Genomic DNA, 16,161 nt, shown 5'->3' with positions numbered 1-16,161 from the left:
GTTCGCATAAAATCTCTGCCCCCAAAGGGAAGGGATGAACTGTGCAATTATGAAAGGAGCTTATAACCTTTGCTTCCTAGATAACAATATCAATGGTATGCTTATGCCTGCACGTTTTAGATGTTTGGGCTTATCTGTACCCCTCTTCTATTAAGAGGCACGTGCAAGCTGTGTCTGCATTAGTGTTGACCCTTTCTCTCTGCAGATGCAGGAGACCAGAAGGGCATGTCTCATTTTTTTCACCTTAACCATCAAAGTTCCTTCTCGAGCACAGCAGCTGTAACCAGGGAGTACGGGGTTTGCCACTGGGTGGTTTCCCATGGCAGTTGCCTGCTGTCTAGATGGGAAGTCGACTTGCTGGTGAGCCTTTCTGCTTCTTGGGAAGCCGGGGCAGTTAGCCTGCTGCATTTAATGGCCTGCAGCTTCTGGGTTTTGCCTTCTGGTTTCATACTGTTGTTGCTTCAAGTTTTTGAGTATTTTTCATTCCCACTGTGCAATTGCTCTGTCTCACCCTCACATGAACCCAAGGAGCTAAATTCAATAAGTATCTATGAATCTGTCTTAATTAGTCCTCCAAGTCCTCCAAACTTACTGCCTAGCTAAACATAGCATTTATGCCAGAGACCTGGAAGAAGATAAAAGCATCACGCCTCCTTGCCCATCTTCAGTGTACAGTTTCTCCTGAGTTAACCTGTGTAGCTATGTAAAGAATAGATATTCAGCTGGCATAAAGAGGAATACCAGTATGCAAATACTTTCTTGGTGTCTACCCCTTCAGAACGTCAGTGCAAGAAACTCACCTCTAAAGATCTGGAACCTTCGGTTTGAGTAAAGACAACTCTCTGATAACCTCCAGAAGACAAGAGTATCAGGGTCACAAGGGCAAAATTATACAGGTAAAACTTCATTTGAAACTGCCAGTGCAAATTTATATCTGCAGTCCCTGTTCAGAGCATGAAAACTGAAAAGGGTCCTTATGGAAACATACCTTTGTCATCCTCCCTTCTGTACCATCCTGGTTTTATTTAGGAGGCAGAGCCTGCCAGCTGAAAGGGCTTTAATGCGACGCTGACAAAATGGCAAGGGTCTCTACCTAGGCTGGGATAGGGCCTTGAGAAAAGGTAAAAGAACTCAAGAATCTCAGTCAGTTCTGCTGTATTTGCAGCATTTATTTTTCTCCTCTCTTGCTGTTAGTCACTGTCAGTTGGAACAGCAGGTTTTTATCATGGCTGTGCTGTCCATGAAACCAACCTACGTTTTGATGGAAAGATGGGTCTGATTCTGCTGACTGAGCCACAGACGAGTAAAAGTTTACTTCTCAGTTCTGCTAACATGGTTTTGTGCTGCCCAGAAGCTTGGTTATTGATATCTAAAGCATGGTTACTCTGAAAATATACTTAGCCCTGATCTTTTTAACTTTTTTGCTAGTCCAGCCCTTGAGCCGTCTGAAATTGTGATAGCTTTATAGCACATGATCTCTTCACTGACAGTTGGTTTGGACTGGGTTGTTGTTGGGTTTTGGTTGGTTTGTTTGCTTGCTTTGTTGTTGTTCTACATTTGAGGAGAAATGAAATAACTTTCTAAAAGAACTGCTATATTACAGCTGCATATTTAGGTTGGGATTCTGAGGTGCTTGTCTTGCCTTCATGCCCCTTCACCCCCACCCAGCCCTTTTCCTTTACCCAAAGGCTATTTTCCCAAGTGTAAATCCTGGTAAGTCTTTTATTTGGATGCTGCCATCTTCAAACTTTTTTGGACTTCATCAGTACTGCATCTTGGATCATGCTGTGGACCATTAAGCTGCTTTTCTTGCTTTTAATGAGCGTATAGCATACGAGGGCCTCCCACCTACAGATGCTCTGACTCACATGAGAGCTTTGCTCTTGTGGGGTGCGCGCTGTCTTGCAAACTCATTTGCTGGATCAAAGATGTGATGTTACAAAAGCATGACTAGAGGTTGGGTACTTTATTGGTTTGTTTCCATGTTGAAGAAACAGTAAGGTGCTCCTGAGATGGACAACAGTAAATGTTTTACTTCTTCCACCTTCAGAGTGGACTGTAGCACTTGGGGAACGTGGTTGAGCTAGGACCTGTCGTTCTGCCAGCTGGTGCTGTATTTGAGATTCCTTTTGCTTCAGGTGAACCGAGATAATGGAATTTGATGGGGTTTTTTTGATCAGCAGAATCGGTGTTTGTTGGGAGCAGGCTTATACCTGCTCTGTCCTCACAGTGTGCATTAACCCTATTGTAGAGGTGTTTCCATCATTTGGAAACGAGCCCACGTTAAATCTGCATCGCTGCGGACGGCTGGCAGGCAAGCCTGCTGGAAGAAAGAGTGGTGGGGACTGCTGTGCCATTGCTCTCCAGCCGCCGGGAGTCGGATCTCGCCTCCCTCCCAGCCTCGTCGCATACCTAACTGTCCTTTAATCTCTCTGATGATCTCTCAAAATTCTCATTCTAGTGTATATAAAAGCTAGTTCCTACTTTCTTGTGTATTCATATGGATGCAGTTTTCTTCCTTGCGGTTTATGGAGTAAGAACTTATTAATGGATGACTAACCTCTCGGTATTGGAGACTCCTGGGTACGGCTTTGACAAGATATCTGATTCTGCCTGCAGTACTCTTTGATGTTCGGCTCCTTGATCTCCGTCCACAAATGGCTCTGATCTGACTTGCTGGCGTTAGCATTACCTGTGTTGGGTGCTGCGCAAGCACCCGGTGAGAGATGGTGTCTATCCTGAAAAACCTCTTGATTTGAATTACCATGCAAAAAGTATCTGAAACAGCTGAGTCAAAGGTACTTCAATATGAAGATGGGGGAAACGAGACAATGCGTTGTGTCACAAATCTGCTCATAGCTAAGGTTACCTGACAGTTAATCTCTCTGTCAGTAAGAATCAGGGATTATAAAAACCCAAAACCCACCGACAAACCAAAAGCCCTACAACACCCTCTGCGCTGCAGGAGTCTTCTTGTGCAGTGACTAATGCTTGCTCTGTGGCAACAAGACTATCCTGCTGATTTCTTTTGAATAAAATGAATTAATACATAGTAGCATAAAAGCCCCATCTCTACTATTAATTTAATTTTGGCAAGACCCCCTTTGAGAGCATATTCCTTGAGCCTCTTGTAACATAATCTTTATGAGTGGGAGCCAAGCTGAAGTGTTACCTGCTCTGGAACAAACAAATTGTTCCCTTTGAACTGGTCGGCATCTAAGGTGCAACCACTGAGCTGTTGCATTTTTCATATAAACGGGCTTTGAATGCGGCTCACTACAGGAGACAGTCCTGTGCTCTATCAGTCAGTCTTTTTTGTCATAGTTTAATCCTCTCTGTGCTTGGAAATGATGTCTCTGCTAGCATGAGGCAGATATTGGTGGAATTTCTGCTCATCGATTTCTATTTTAGGTCCCTGTCTAATTTGTTCATCTGAGGGAAGCACTGAAGGATGCGGCACAGGAGCAGAGCTGGTGCTGTGGGATGAAAGGCACGATGGTGCCCTGTTCGCTCTTCGCCTGCATGAGTCCGACTTTCCGTCTTGCAGCTGCTCAGCTAAGCAGTTCAGCATCCAGCTAGGAGAAGGGAAATCATTCCTGCAAGAACTCCTCAAGAGTCTCTTCTAGCTCGGTTGCCAACAGCGGTGAAGAAAGTAGGTCACCTTGTGCTTCAGGGTTACAACAGGATCAAAGGAATTTGTGATACCTCCGGAGCTCATGGAGGCAGGACGGGTGTGGGCAGTCCAGCTCTCATGATTACGTGAAAAAAAATAAATAAATCTTTCACCTCTCTTCAGGGAATATTTGGGTTTGGAGAGTGCCTGGTGCTGCTGAAACAATGCTACTTCGCTGGAAAGCCACTAGCTGAAAAAGGCTGAGAGATGTTTTCCAGCCAGGAGAGATGGCCTTTGCCTTCTGCTGCTGCTCACTGTCCTTTGTGTGACTCTGCTTGTCAGCAGTGGCTGCCTTGAGCTGCACGGTCAGTCTCTGCCTCTCTTTTCTGCTCCCAGCCCGGCCTTTTGCCTGGCTTACTGGTACTGACAGTGCAACAAAATTCATCCCTGCAAAAGGTTTGTTTAAAGGAGGGAAAAAAAAAAATCATTTGAGTGAACTGCAAGGCGAAAGTCAGCTGCATTGCCCCAACCAGCCAAGTACGGCGCAGGAGCTCAGGCGTTCCCTTTGCAACCGCCTGCCCCGCTGGCAGCTTCCCCTGATGCTTGAAGGGTTTTGCCTGGCCCTGCCTGCCGGAGCTTGCCGGCTGGTGTCTGCGATGGAGTCGCTGCCCGCGACTCTCGGTGCTGGCTGAAGAGGCTGGGAGCCAGACCTGGCTGGTACCCGCTGCTAGATAAGGGCACAACACTCTCATCTTTGCCACTGGGGATATCTGATATCGGCCCTGAATTTAGCTCTGGTCTCCATGTCATAGCCACACCTGTGTCACTGTTGAAGATCACTTAAAAGTACTTGAACTGGTTTCCTCTTTCCTACCGAATATAGTTTCTGTGTCTGTAAATGTAGTAGCAGAGGGAGATTTCATGTCATCCGTAGGAAAAGTTCTCCCGCAAGTCTCCTGCAGCGAGGAGCCTGTGATGTTGTTCCTTGCTATGTTGCTAATGGGTCTCGGAGCACCTGAAAAGCTGCATCTCCCCCCTGTCCTCCTGCTCTGACTGCAGGGTGGGTAGCCGGGCTGTCCCTCCCGGGTGCCGTGCATTCGGAGAGCATGGGTGACACGGGACCTCCAGTGAGGATGACAGCCAGGCTGGCTGTGGCCCTACGTGGGGCTTTGAAAGGAGACCGCCCTGGCAGCCCCGGGCTCTGGGCTGCGGGGTGCGTGGCGGGGATGAAGGTCTTGCTGAAGGAGCTCTACCAGAGAACGTGGGTAGCAGGAAGGGGCAGCCAGAGGAATTGTGTCTGGTCATACTTGCTGTTCTTGAAGCAAGATGCTGTTAATCCTCTTTGCTTCTCCCTGCGTATGTGAAGCATTCGCGCAACGAGGATGCTGAGTCCAGTTGTCATGGCAAACCGAGGGAGTCGGAGCACGTGGTGCTCGCCTGCCTTTGAGATGCCTGTCACAAATTGTTCCTGACAGGTACAAGAAAATCCCCGTATCTGCTCCATGCTGAGTCCTGGATGTTGATCCTCGCTCTGTCCAAGCTTCAACCACAGTTTAGGTGATTACACTTTACTGTGCCTGTCTTCTAGCCAAGTGACCCATGCCTGAGCATTGCCTACTCACTCTTAAGAGATGGATAAAAGAAGTCCCCTTCTAGAAAATTAAATTATTTAGTTCCTTACAGGGATTATCCAGCTCTAGGAACTGAATGAAAACCAGTTGTTAGCTTAGCACATAGCATTTCAAGCTTCTCTGCAGTTACCAGTTCCTCATTTCGGGCTTACAGGATTTTTCAGGTCTGTGCTGCTGGGGCACAGGGGAACGTGGTTTTTGAGGACGAAAACGCTCCGTTGTAGTCGGCCTTACAGGATAGTCGCGGGGAGCCCAGTGTTAGGTAATTGCAGGGAAGATGTGCATGTGCGTATGCTGCGTGGGACTAGGAGCAGCTGCCCCTTCTTTGAGAGCTTGGTGGGTTTTAACGTTAAATGCCAGAATTAAGGTCTAAGTGTGGCTTCATCCTCCTGGTTATTTTCCCTTCTCAAAACCCAGTCTACTCTGTGTATGCAGAGCTGACCCACAGCTGCCCCTGTTTTCCAACAGACAACAGTAAGTCTGCATTAAGAACCCTTGGAAATTTCCATCTGCACTCGAGCATTACGGTAGCAATTTGAAGTAAAACTGTTATGCAATATGGAATGTATAAATGGGCAGAGGTCAGCTAACCTGTGTTACTACTGCAAGCCGCAAATAATTCTGCAAGTTCTCATTCAGTAACAGTTGTGTAATCATTAAGACTATCGGTCTCCAAGATAAATACTGTAAAGATAAGGCAGTGTCAAATGAGTTGCCTTTGCCTTCTTTATTGCTTTTTAAAAGAGCTGACCATGGATGCTGGCTGTGCTGGGGTCTTTCCTTGCAGCAACACCGTTGTGCAGCACCAAAATACTTTGTTGATAGCTTTTTTGTAGGCGTGCAGTCGGAAGTCTGTCCTATAAAATGCACTGGCACTGATTCAACAGAGACTCATCATATGCTCAAGTCCTGCACTTAAGCGTTGTTAAATGTTAATGGCACTTGAGCATGTCCTTAAGTGTCTGCTTAAGCGCTTTCTTGAGGTTGGGTGGTTTGAGTTTGGGTGCGATGGTTCGTATAGAAAAGCAAACGAAAGGTTGCAGATCTGCGCAATGAAGCAGGGAGAAATAGAATGGAATGTTGGGGGGGTGCTGGATAAAATAGAGGTGTTCTGGCTTTTCTGTCCAGGTAGATGGATGTGGAAAATGTTCTCTACGGTTCCTAAAAAGGATTTTTCGAAGCTGTTGCTTGTTTTGTACCACCATTTCCTGGACTAATTGACACAGTTGCTGTTGTCACTTATTTAACAAACCGGTGCAAGCACAAACAAGGACAAAAATAAGCGTCTGCTAATATGAGCAGATTTATCTGTTCTCATTCCCACGCCTTTTCCCACGAACGTAGTTTCTATCAAGCTTACTGAGTAAACCTTAGTGCCAAGTATTTAATCTTATCCGTGAGGGGCAAGAGCAGGGTGGTTTTCTTTGCACGTTAGTGGTGTCTTTAAACGAAAGGCAGGTGCTGGCGCAGCCTCTTCGCAGAATGACATAGGAGTAACGTTGGATTGAGATGTAGCTTAAATTGGGCCTGTAGCAATTGCTTATTACGTGTTATGGAAAATGTATTTTGCTCAAGAGTTGTAAGCTCAGGGAAGTCACAGTTCAGGGTAAACATAAGAGAAATCCAACACCACCTCTGCCAATTCATGATGATAAATATAGATCATGTATATTGCTGCTGTAAACCTTTGACTGCGTGGGAGAGTCCAGGCAGCCCCGAGCGTGCTGAGATGATGCTGTTCCCTTCGAGCCTCGGTGGACCCCTCAGTCGGGAGTTCCTTGCTTTGCCTGTGCTCGTCTTGCCGGTAGCGTGACTGCCGACCACGCTGAACAACCCTACGTCCCTTGGTCTTGCACGCTCTTCTGGCACTTCTCAGTGTAGCACAGCTGAAAACTTTCGATAATTCCTACGTGGCTAGTTTGTATTTTGCCCTCCTGCCCTCCCACGCTGCCAGGTCCGGGCCTGCCCCTTTGCCGCGCGTGCTGTGATGATTTGGTGATGAGCCAAGTGATCGCTCGGCCTCGTTTGTCCATCAGGAGGTTCAGGTAGGATTTATGCGCTCGAGAGCGCTTTAGGAGCCACAGCCGACAGGTGCTGAAAATATCAGCATTATCGTCTTGTTTTGGTTTTGTCCGTTTTTGAGGTTAGCTTGAATTACACACGGGGAGCGTTATTTTCCCTTCTAACGGTCCTTACACTGAGGCAGTGGTTAGAGAACAGCAGCGTTCCCTTGACTCCAGGAAGAAAGGCAAGAAACTGCCAACTGAACTGTTCGGTTAGTGGCACATCAGCCGTGGCTCTGCAAAAAATGTTTCCTTTTCCCTAATCTTCCAAAACAAATCAGTCGGTGTTTTGCACAGTGCTGAAATTTCCCAAGCCGGTTTCCTCCAGCGATTTTTCTGTCAGTCCCGTGTGGCAGACACAGGACGCCCGGGCAGCGCTGGCTGGCACTTGGTGCGGAGCCGCTTGGCTGGAGCTCCTACCGATGGGGGAAAAAAGTTCCCTCAAGATGGCACTTCTGTTTTGTTGTTTCAGTCCTGTGCTTAGTAATAATTAATTCCTTTGTTGCCTGAATGCAGAGCATTTCCTCTAGAAGGCTCAGGCAAACATGCCTCCTCCCCAAACAATAATGGTAAATGTTTAAAAGCCAAGGACGCGGAGTTAATCTTCACTTTTGGGCTGTGACCTTCCAGTGCTCCGAAGCCATCGCTCCGCTGGGAGACATCTGCAGCAGCCTGTGCGGCCGTGGTCCAGGCGTGATGGCATCGCCATCGGCAGTGTTCCTGCACCGTGTACGTGGCAGCAGCGTCCAGAAGCGGCCATTCTGCTGCCTCTGCCCTGGCTGAGGAGCGGCAGAGCCATGGGCTGGCTCCCGGGGCTTGCCCACGCTGCCTGGCGCTGCTGCCCGGCACTGCCTGCGGTCTGGGGCAGCTCAGCCGTCTCCTGGTGCACTGACGCGATGCCAGCATCGCTCGTACAGCGCTTTGAGAGCTGCTGGTAAGAAGCACTAGATGAAATCTGGATGTGTGTTACATTAATCTCTCATAATAAATGTCCCGAAAAATAAATGAAATCTGGATTCCTTTTGCCCGAGTTAAAATCCCTCCCAATGAAACCCTCGTCTGGTTGTGCCGGGAGGCATGGTGACGGATGGATTCGATGTACCTGTTGGAAACTGGCTCCAGGTGACCATGCTCTGCGAGCTGGCGAGATTGAATCGGGTCTTTTCCTGTTCCGTAGGTCCATGCAGGGGGTTCAAAGAGGAGCCCCAAAGACCAGCCGCCCCCAGCACTCACTCTCCATATTCCAGTGGTTTCTATGACCTGATGCCAAGCCCTTTTGTCTGTAGGAAACATGCTCTCGGGAGGGGAAGTGAGTTGGCAGAGGCTCATTTAGAGGTGCCTGAACTGGGATTCCCTTGTAGCTCTGGCCTGACCCTTGTCTGTTGTGTGGCCAGCAACAGCCCGCCCTGGGACAGGCAAGTGGAAATTTCCTTCCCATCCCCAGCGTCTTGTGAAAACATCATAAAACATCTGTGGCGTTCTTTACCCTTGCTTACGAGAGGGAAAAAAAATGTCTATAAACCCCAATCCTTAATCACCCACTACAAACATGAAACACCGCAGGCGATTGCTCAAGGAGGTGAAATGCCACGGTGCTCGTCTCCTGCGGGGTGGGTTGCATCCCCGCTCAGACGGCCGGCGCGTTCCTGCTGCTCGATGCAAGCTGCGCCGCAGAGACCCACGCGCTTGCATCGCCGCGGCAGCTTCTGCTGTGCCCGTCGCTGCACGGGCGGTGTGGTGGTGCCCGGTGTCCCCGGCCGGGCTGCAGCTCCACGGCCTCTGCCGTGGCTTGAATCTGGCTTCCCGGGCGGTGATCCTTTACGGGGTGCGGTGGGGGTTTTGGGGAGGTTTTGGTTTAAACGTTTGATCAATGTCAACTTTCAAAGCTGCTGGTGGGTCCCTTGGCACCCTTGCCAGCAATCTTTTATTTGAGAGCGGTGCAAGGGGGATACGGGCCCCCCACTTTAGGAGCTCTGGGCAGGACGTGGGCTGAGGTTTAGGGGAACCGGCTTTGGCTGTGCTTCAGGCAGGGTCCTTTGGTAACTCGAGGCAAATCACTCACTTTCCCTGCTCTCGGGGGTCTGTAGGAAGAGGTTTGGTGATAGGTCTCTCCACGCTGATGCTGTCTTTAAGGTTTTAAAGCCCCTTAAGCGTTACTGATGTAACACAAGTTAAATCCCATGGTTTTGCCATGCCCAAAAGTACCAACGTCCGGCAGGTTTTGAAGGAGGCGTCTGCCCTCCACGCCTAACCCCGGACACTGCTCCGAGTCCTGGGCTGGCTCCAAGGGGCTTCAGTTTGCCTCCCCCCGTGTCAGCACGGTGCCTCTGGACGCCCTTTCCCAGGCTGCAGCCTTCCCCCCTTGCTCCTCATGCATCCCCTTCCACACACGTTTCAGGGCTCTCAGTTGCACCATGCCGGGAAGGGCTCTGGTCTCTTGTGTTACGCCTGGGCTTAGACTTAATTTCAGAGAGCTAAGCCTTGGCCAGGAGTGATTTTTCACAAGGAGTGGTTTTTTCCTCCCCAGAGCAATGTAAGCCATTTCCCAGGGCGCTGCTGGATCCGTGCGTGCCCCCGTGGACGCGGTGTTGTGGTCCGTTCGGCACGTGCTACCTCTTGGCAGCACAAGCAGGTAAAAGCTGCCCGGTGAAGCAGGCCAGCGGGGCTTCGCGCAGGTGCCGGCGCTCCGGGTACCTCCGCGAAAGGAATCACATCCTGAGTCTTGGCAGAAAACCCTAAAACAACAACAACAACAACAACAACAACAAAAAACCACAGGGAAAAAAAACCCAAAGCCTTGAACCAAGGAACGGCAGTGATAAAGAGCTTTTATATTCCTGGGGGCTGGCCTATCAGCTTTTATTGCCCCCTTTTTTTTTTTTTTTTTCAGCAATGCAAATCCAATCCATTTTTTAGAGCCTCCCATCCACTACCTCTTCATACAGGTCAAGGGGAGCCTGCCAGCCTTTCAGCAGGACAAGCGGGGTGCTCCTCGAGGGTCCTCGTCCCTGCACCAGGACCCCTCAGAGACCTGAGCTCGTGTCTCCGGTTTCTCAAGCCCTCTGCTCTGCAGCATCGTGCCCGCGGGGCCGGCTGCCACCAGCGCTCTGCCTGCTTTGCTCCAGCCCTGCTCATGGCCGCTGCCGAGCATGGTCACCACTCAGCGAAGGAGGCGATGGACATGGACATCCAGTTCAAGCCCTCGCAACCTCACTGGTACGAGCGCTACGTCCAGCCCTGCGTGGCCGAGCTGCTGGGCAGCACGCTCTTCATCTTCATGGGCTGCCTCTCCGTGGTCGAGGATGCGGAGGGCACGGGGAGGCTGCAGCCCGCCCTGGCGCACGGGCTGGCCCTGGGGCTCACCATCGCCGTCCTGGGAGGCATCAGGTAAGGGGGGCCGGCACCAGGGGCTGCACGTGCTCCCCCCGCCACCTCCTCTGCACCCCCTCCCCGGGGGCAGCACGGTCCCTGCTGCAGCACCCGCACGGTTTCCATGCGTGGGCAGGAGGAGATGCTCCTGTCTCCCCACACGCTGCTTTGAGGATCTTTCCTGCCCAAATATCGGTGACTGCAGCAACGCTGCACTGCCATCGAGCCTCTCGGTTAACGGCATGGCTGCTTAGGTGGTGGTCGTCCATAACGCCTTGGGTTTGGGGGAGTTCGCGTGGCTTTTGATTGCAACATTTTATTTTTAGCCCCTTTTAATAAAAATGGTCAAAGCTGAAACAGAAGCATTCCTTTGGAAAACTCAGACGTTTCCTTTTAAAAGGATGTCAGAACGAACCGTTTTGACCCGAATATGCTACTCCCCTGTGTATTTTCAGGTGAAAAATTTGGATTCCGTTTACAAATGGTTTCAATTCCTCAAAAGCATCATTTAGACAAACCTGCTTGTTGAAAAAAGTGTTGTTTGATGCTAAGGTATAGATTTATCCTGAAGGAATAAGCTGAAACAGTCCCTGTGGAGTTTCGTTCCCTTCCCTCCGGTCAGCTCCGTGCAGCCCACGGATGGGGTGGCTCCGGGCCGTCCCCCCAACACGCCGGGCTGGGACACAAACTTCCCCCGGCCGGGAGGGTGGCTTGGCCGGGCTTGCGTGCGAGCCCTGGACTCCAGAGCAAACTACTAATAATTTATCAGCACCTGATTAGGAGGGATAACGCCGCAGGGTGAGGTTGGTGTAGTTGGGGCTCAGTGACCCGGGGTGCGTGTGCCGGCGGAGCCGAGCCGGACGCCCGCTGCACCCCAAGCCCTCGGCACAGTGAAGCCAGGGGCGAGGGGAGCAGCACAGGCGGGCTTTGTGATGAGGGGCTGCAGAGGTGTCTCAGGGGTCCCGGGGGTCCCCCATTAGCTCTGAAGCCAGGAGGAGCCAGCTCAGGGTCCTGCACAGGGAGATGTTTTAGCCTAAAGTCAAGTTTTAGAGATTTCTGTCCAGAGAGGCTGGAGAGGAGCCTGGTGTGAGATGAGCACTCGCTGGCCAGGCTGCTGGCCAGGCTGCGGGCGGGTGGGTGCTGCAGCCGGGGTTTATTTGCAGACAGGTCCCCCTTTAGTTCCTGAGCTCCCACCCATCCCAGGGGTATTTGCAGCCAGAGCCCTGTCCGGCCGAGACGTTTGCTAGCCTAAACAACACAGCTTCTTGCTCTTGTGTGACAGGTCTTTAATTACAGCTGAAGAATAAGATGTGATTATAGTTCCTAGACACTCTGACTCATCGGCTTCACCAGCAATTATTATTAGGGCTGATTGGTTATGAAACTTGTTCATTAACACGTATCTCATGGTAATCTGTTTTAATTAGAAGGTATCTGAGTTTGTCTTGCATGTGGTCTTCAAGATGAATGATTTAAGTCTTGTAACGAGGCGAGCGCCGGCTCCTGCCAGCCCTTCCCAGGGCCGTGGTGGGCAGCGCACAGGGATGCGCAGAGACCTGTGTGCCTTTGCATTTACATCGAGCAGAGGCAGACAAATCCTGAAAATCCCAGCAGCGTCCAGCAGCGCTGGTATGGCCGGGAGGTGGCCTCAGCCCTGTCCGACAGCGCTTGTCCCCTTCCCTGCCTTCCCAGGGACGTGTGTCCTGCCAGGCTGGGTACCAGCTCCATCAGTGCCTCCCCTCCTTCCCCCGAGCAGCCGGGGTGGCTGCCACAAGGATGTAACAGGGAATGACTTTCCTCCCTGGGTCTTTGCCCCCGGAGGAGCTGCTCCAGCGAGCGCTGGTGGCCGGGCTGTGCTGCTGCTGCAGGCAAAGCTCTTGCTGGGGCGGGGGGAGCAGCGGTGTAACCCCCACTGCACCGGGGCCTCGGGCAGGGCTTCATTGCGCTCCACAGCCTGCAGCACCCTGCATCGCCGGGAGCAGACCCCTTCTCCCCGCACCTCCCCTGGCAGCTCCTGGAGGCACCTGGGGGTTTCTGGAGACCCAGCCCCAAACCCTGTCCTTGAAACTGCACCAGGGCAGCTCCTGCCCCTGCCAGCACTGTAGGAGGGGCTGGGTATCCAGCGCAAAGATGCTGCTGCTTTGAAGCAGTAACTGCAGAGAAAGGAATTGGCTGAATTCTGCTCTTCTGCAGTGCAGAGCACCTTCTCACAGGAAGGACTGAAAAAGCATTTGTGGCTCCAGCCCGCAGCGAGCGCTGCGCTCGAAGCCCCAGGAGGGAATCCCACCCTGGGGCTGAACCCCGCACTGATGCTCCTCTCTCCTTTGCAGCGGAGGCCACTTCAACCCTGCCGTGTCCTTGAGCATGTGGCTGGTTGGCGGGCTGAACATCACGATGCTCATTCCTTACTGGGTCTCCCAGCTCTGCGGAGGGACGATAGGAGCCAGCCTGGCAAAGGTACAGACACCCGGGGAGTCTCTGTAACCGGGGCTAACGCCGGGGTGCAGGGACTCCCCCTGCTCTGCCAGAGCTGGCCTGGCCAGCCCCAGCCTGCTGCCCAGCCCCGGGGTCTCCAGCAGCAGCGCGCGTGGGGACTGGGTGCATCAGTTCTGCATGTCATGAAGAGCGCTGATGTCTCACAAGGCTCAGAGGCTCGTGGCGGGGGCGTGGGGCTCGTCTGGCACCCAGGGCCAGGGCACCCAATTCCTCCTCCCAGGTCTTTCACAGTCTGACTGCAGGACTCGGACAACTCCCCCCCGCTGCTGGCTTGGGTCTGGCAGTGCCGTGCAGATGTGGGGGTGCCGCCTCTGCACGGCGCTCTGGGGCCCGGCTAATTAATTCTCAACGGTCGCTGTTCTCCAGAGGTTTGCTATGGCGCGCTAATTAGGCACAGAGCGATGCACGGTACCTCTGCAGCGCCAGCCATTTTCACGCACAGTGTTTGCCTGCGCTTCTGCTTACGGCACTGTGCTGTAAGGTTAATTTACGTTTGGTGCTGCCCATTCCCAGTGTCCAGGCAGCCCACACGCAGCGGCACGGGGTGGTTTGGCCGCCGGGTGAGGCTCATCCCGCCGGGAAAGCGGTGGCTGGCTCATTATCTCAGGAGACGCTAAGAGCCTTCTCTAATGAGTTTATATTTGCCAGGCGCTTAGGGCTGGCTTTCAGGAGGAAAGTGATGAGATTAGCTCCTCTTTAACCTGATGCTACGCCCGCCCACGCTGTCCTGACAGCGAGCACATATGCCCGTTAAAGCCCACAATATGGAGCGTGGACGGCACAAACAGGGCTCCCCCCGTGCAGGCCGTGGCGACGAGCGAGCGGTACGTGAATGCCAGCGGAGGGGCCTTCAGCGGCATCACGGCCGACGAGCAGATCCCCTCCGTCCTCGTGGGCGAGATCGTCATGACCACCTTCCTGATCCTCGTGGCCTGCATGGGCACCGTCAATGGGAAGACCAAGACCCCGCTGGCACCTTTCTGCATCGGCTTCACGGTCACGGTTGACATCCTGGTGGGGTGAGCTCGCGAGTCCTCTCCCCGTGCGTGTTCCCACCGGCCAGCCGGTGCCATCCACTCCAGCAGCCGCTGTCACCGGGCAGGGTGCCTCGAGCAGGGGGTCGGGATGGGACCATGGGCTGCGGGGATGGAACTGGTGCTCAGAGCTCCCTGCGGTGCTGGCTGAGCAGAGACCGGGGGGCAGCTCTAAGCACCCAGCATCAGGGCTCCCCCGCTCCCTCCCCGGCCGGCACCGCGCCTGCTGCATCCTGCACCGGGGAGGAAAGAGTGCCCGTGCCTGGCGTGGGATGGGGTGGGATGGGACGTGCCCCCCTTGCAGCACAGCGCAGGACCTGCTGGCCGGGGAAACTGAGGAAAGCCGAGCACACCAGGGAGGCTGGCAAATGAGCCCACTGGCCCCTCTGACATTTTTGGGGAGAGGTGCTGGGCGCAGCCAGGCTGGGTGCAGGAGGGGCCATCGGCTCGAGCCCAGCGCGTGGCACTTGAGCCAGAGCAGCCTTTACAAGTACCTGTTATGGGCTGATAAAACCGAAGGGCCGCACGGGCAGTGTTTGTCGTAGGAAGCCCTGAGCAAACAGGAGAGGGTTTATCTGGAGCCGTTCCTCGCCGCGTGTCCTCGTGGCTGCTGGAAACGCTGCCAAGCTCAGCCTCGGCGCAGGCAGACGTTTCGGGCGAGCAGCCTGGGTCTTGTGCCACGGCAATCAGATAACGAGTGCACGCAATTATGAATGTTAATGGGTTGTTTAGTTAAGGCAGTGCCCCCTCTAGCGGGATTCAGAGCTCTTATTTAAACACTGCACAAACCTCGTGTGCAAATATTTATCTGTTGCAGTTTTCTTTAATCTGTAAACGCTATTGTCTCTCCTGCCCCGCTCCGCTACCTACGCGTGGCATGGAGCTTTCCCTGTTTAAAAGCCCGGCTCCCGATAAGCCCCAAAATAGACTCGACACTCATGCTTCCACCCCACGCCGGGTTTTCCCCGATAGCTTGCAAACGCTGAAGAGCAAAGGCAGGTGCCGGCCGGCGAGCAGCCGCCGTGGGCTGCCGGGGCCGGGCTGGTCCCTGCGCTGCAGCAGAGCAGCCGCTCGGGTCTGGGCTTCCCTACGCTGCCAGGGCAAACCGTCCCCGGGCACCAAGCAGCCGTGCCTGGATGGAGCCTGGGGTGGTCTGAACCTGCCGACTTCCCCGAGCAGGGCCAGAGCCCCAGCAAGGAGCCCTGGGAGGGGTACGCTGCTGCACCCCCTCCCAGCCCATGCATCACCCTGTCCCAGCAGCGGGTGCTAGTCTCGTGTCCCGCAGGGCTGATGCAGCCGGTTTGTTCCTCTTTCAGAGGTGGCGTGTCCGGAGCCTGCATGAATCCTGCCAGAGCCTTCGGGCCAGCTCTGGTAGCAAACTACTGGGACTACCACTGGGTTTACTGGGTAGGGCCCATGGTCGCTGCCCTCCTTGTCGGCGTGCTGGTGAGGTATGTGATGCCCGCAGCGGTAAGGAGAGCAGAGTCGTGCAGGCTGACCCCCCCTTTCCCACCCTGCCGCCTCCCCGGGGGCTCTGCCCTGCGCGCTGCCCGGGCTGCTTCCCTGCTGCCTGGGTCAAGGCTGCAAGCAGCCGCTTTTCCAGAGAGGTGTCCAAGGGTTGGAGACTCCTTTCCCTTCTCCTTCCCATGAGGACAGGGTGACAGCAAAGATCCAACCTGTCTCCAAATCCATGTCTTTGACTGCTCCATCCATGTCTTCTTGCGGGGCGAATCCAGGCTCAGGCTGTCGCTGGGCTGTTGCTGTCGCTGGGTTTCTGATGCACGCTTGCAATGGCAAAAATGCTAACCCTGAGTTTCTTTTACCTCTCCAAAGGCTCCTGATCGGCGACCGGACCACCCGTCTGCTCCTGAAGTGATGCCGGGCGCGGGGCCGCCTGCGTGCCGTTGTCACTGACCTGCCGTGGGCGGCCGGTGCGGCTCAGCGCAGCCGGCGTG

General features: G+C 53.4%; 1 protein-coding gene across 1 annotated transcript; it reads left to right on the top strand.

Moving 5' to 3' along the window:
- Nucleotides 1-10,482: 10,482 nt before the first annotated feature.
- AQP8 (aquaporin 8) lies at nucleotides 10,483-16,082 on the top strand. Its single transcript, XM_050906292.1, has 5 exons — nucleotides 10,483-10,694; nucleotides 13,007-13,133; nucleotides 13,977-14,191; nucleotides 15,523-15,657; nucleotides 16,040-16,082. Exons 1-5 carry the CDS (start codon nucleotides 10,483-10,485, stop codon nucleotides 16,080-16,082), a joined length of 732 nt encoding a protein of 243 aa, XP_050762249.1.
- Nucleotides 16,083-16,161: the final 79 nt, after the last annotated feature.

This window comes from Gymnogyps californianus, chromosome 15, assembly GCF_018139145.2.
Source record: "Gymnogyps californianus isolate 813 chromosome 15, ASM1813914v2, whole genome shotgun sequence".
Taxonomy (NCBI): Eukaryota; Metazoa; Chordata; class Aves; order Accipitriformes; family Cathartidae; genus Gymnogyps; species Gymnogyps californianus.
This window is presented reverse-complemented; position numbering and strand designations above follow the sequence as displayed.

Excerpts from the sequence above, each read along its gene's own strand:
- AQP8 (XM_050906292.1), top strand. The coding sequence starts at position 10,483 with ATGGACATGGACATCCAGTTCAAGCCCTCGCAACCTCACTGGTACGAG. Across the intron at positions 14,192-15,522 it reads ACGGTTGACATCCTGGTGGG|AGGTGGCGTGTCCGGAGCCT; the intron begins GTGAGCTCGCGA and ends TTCCTCTTTCAG. Across the intron at positions 15,658-16,039 it reads CTTGTCGGCGTGCTGGTGAG|GCTCCTGATCGGCGACCGGA; the intron begins GTATGTGATGCC and ends ACCTCTCCAAAG.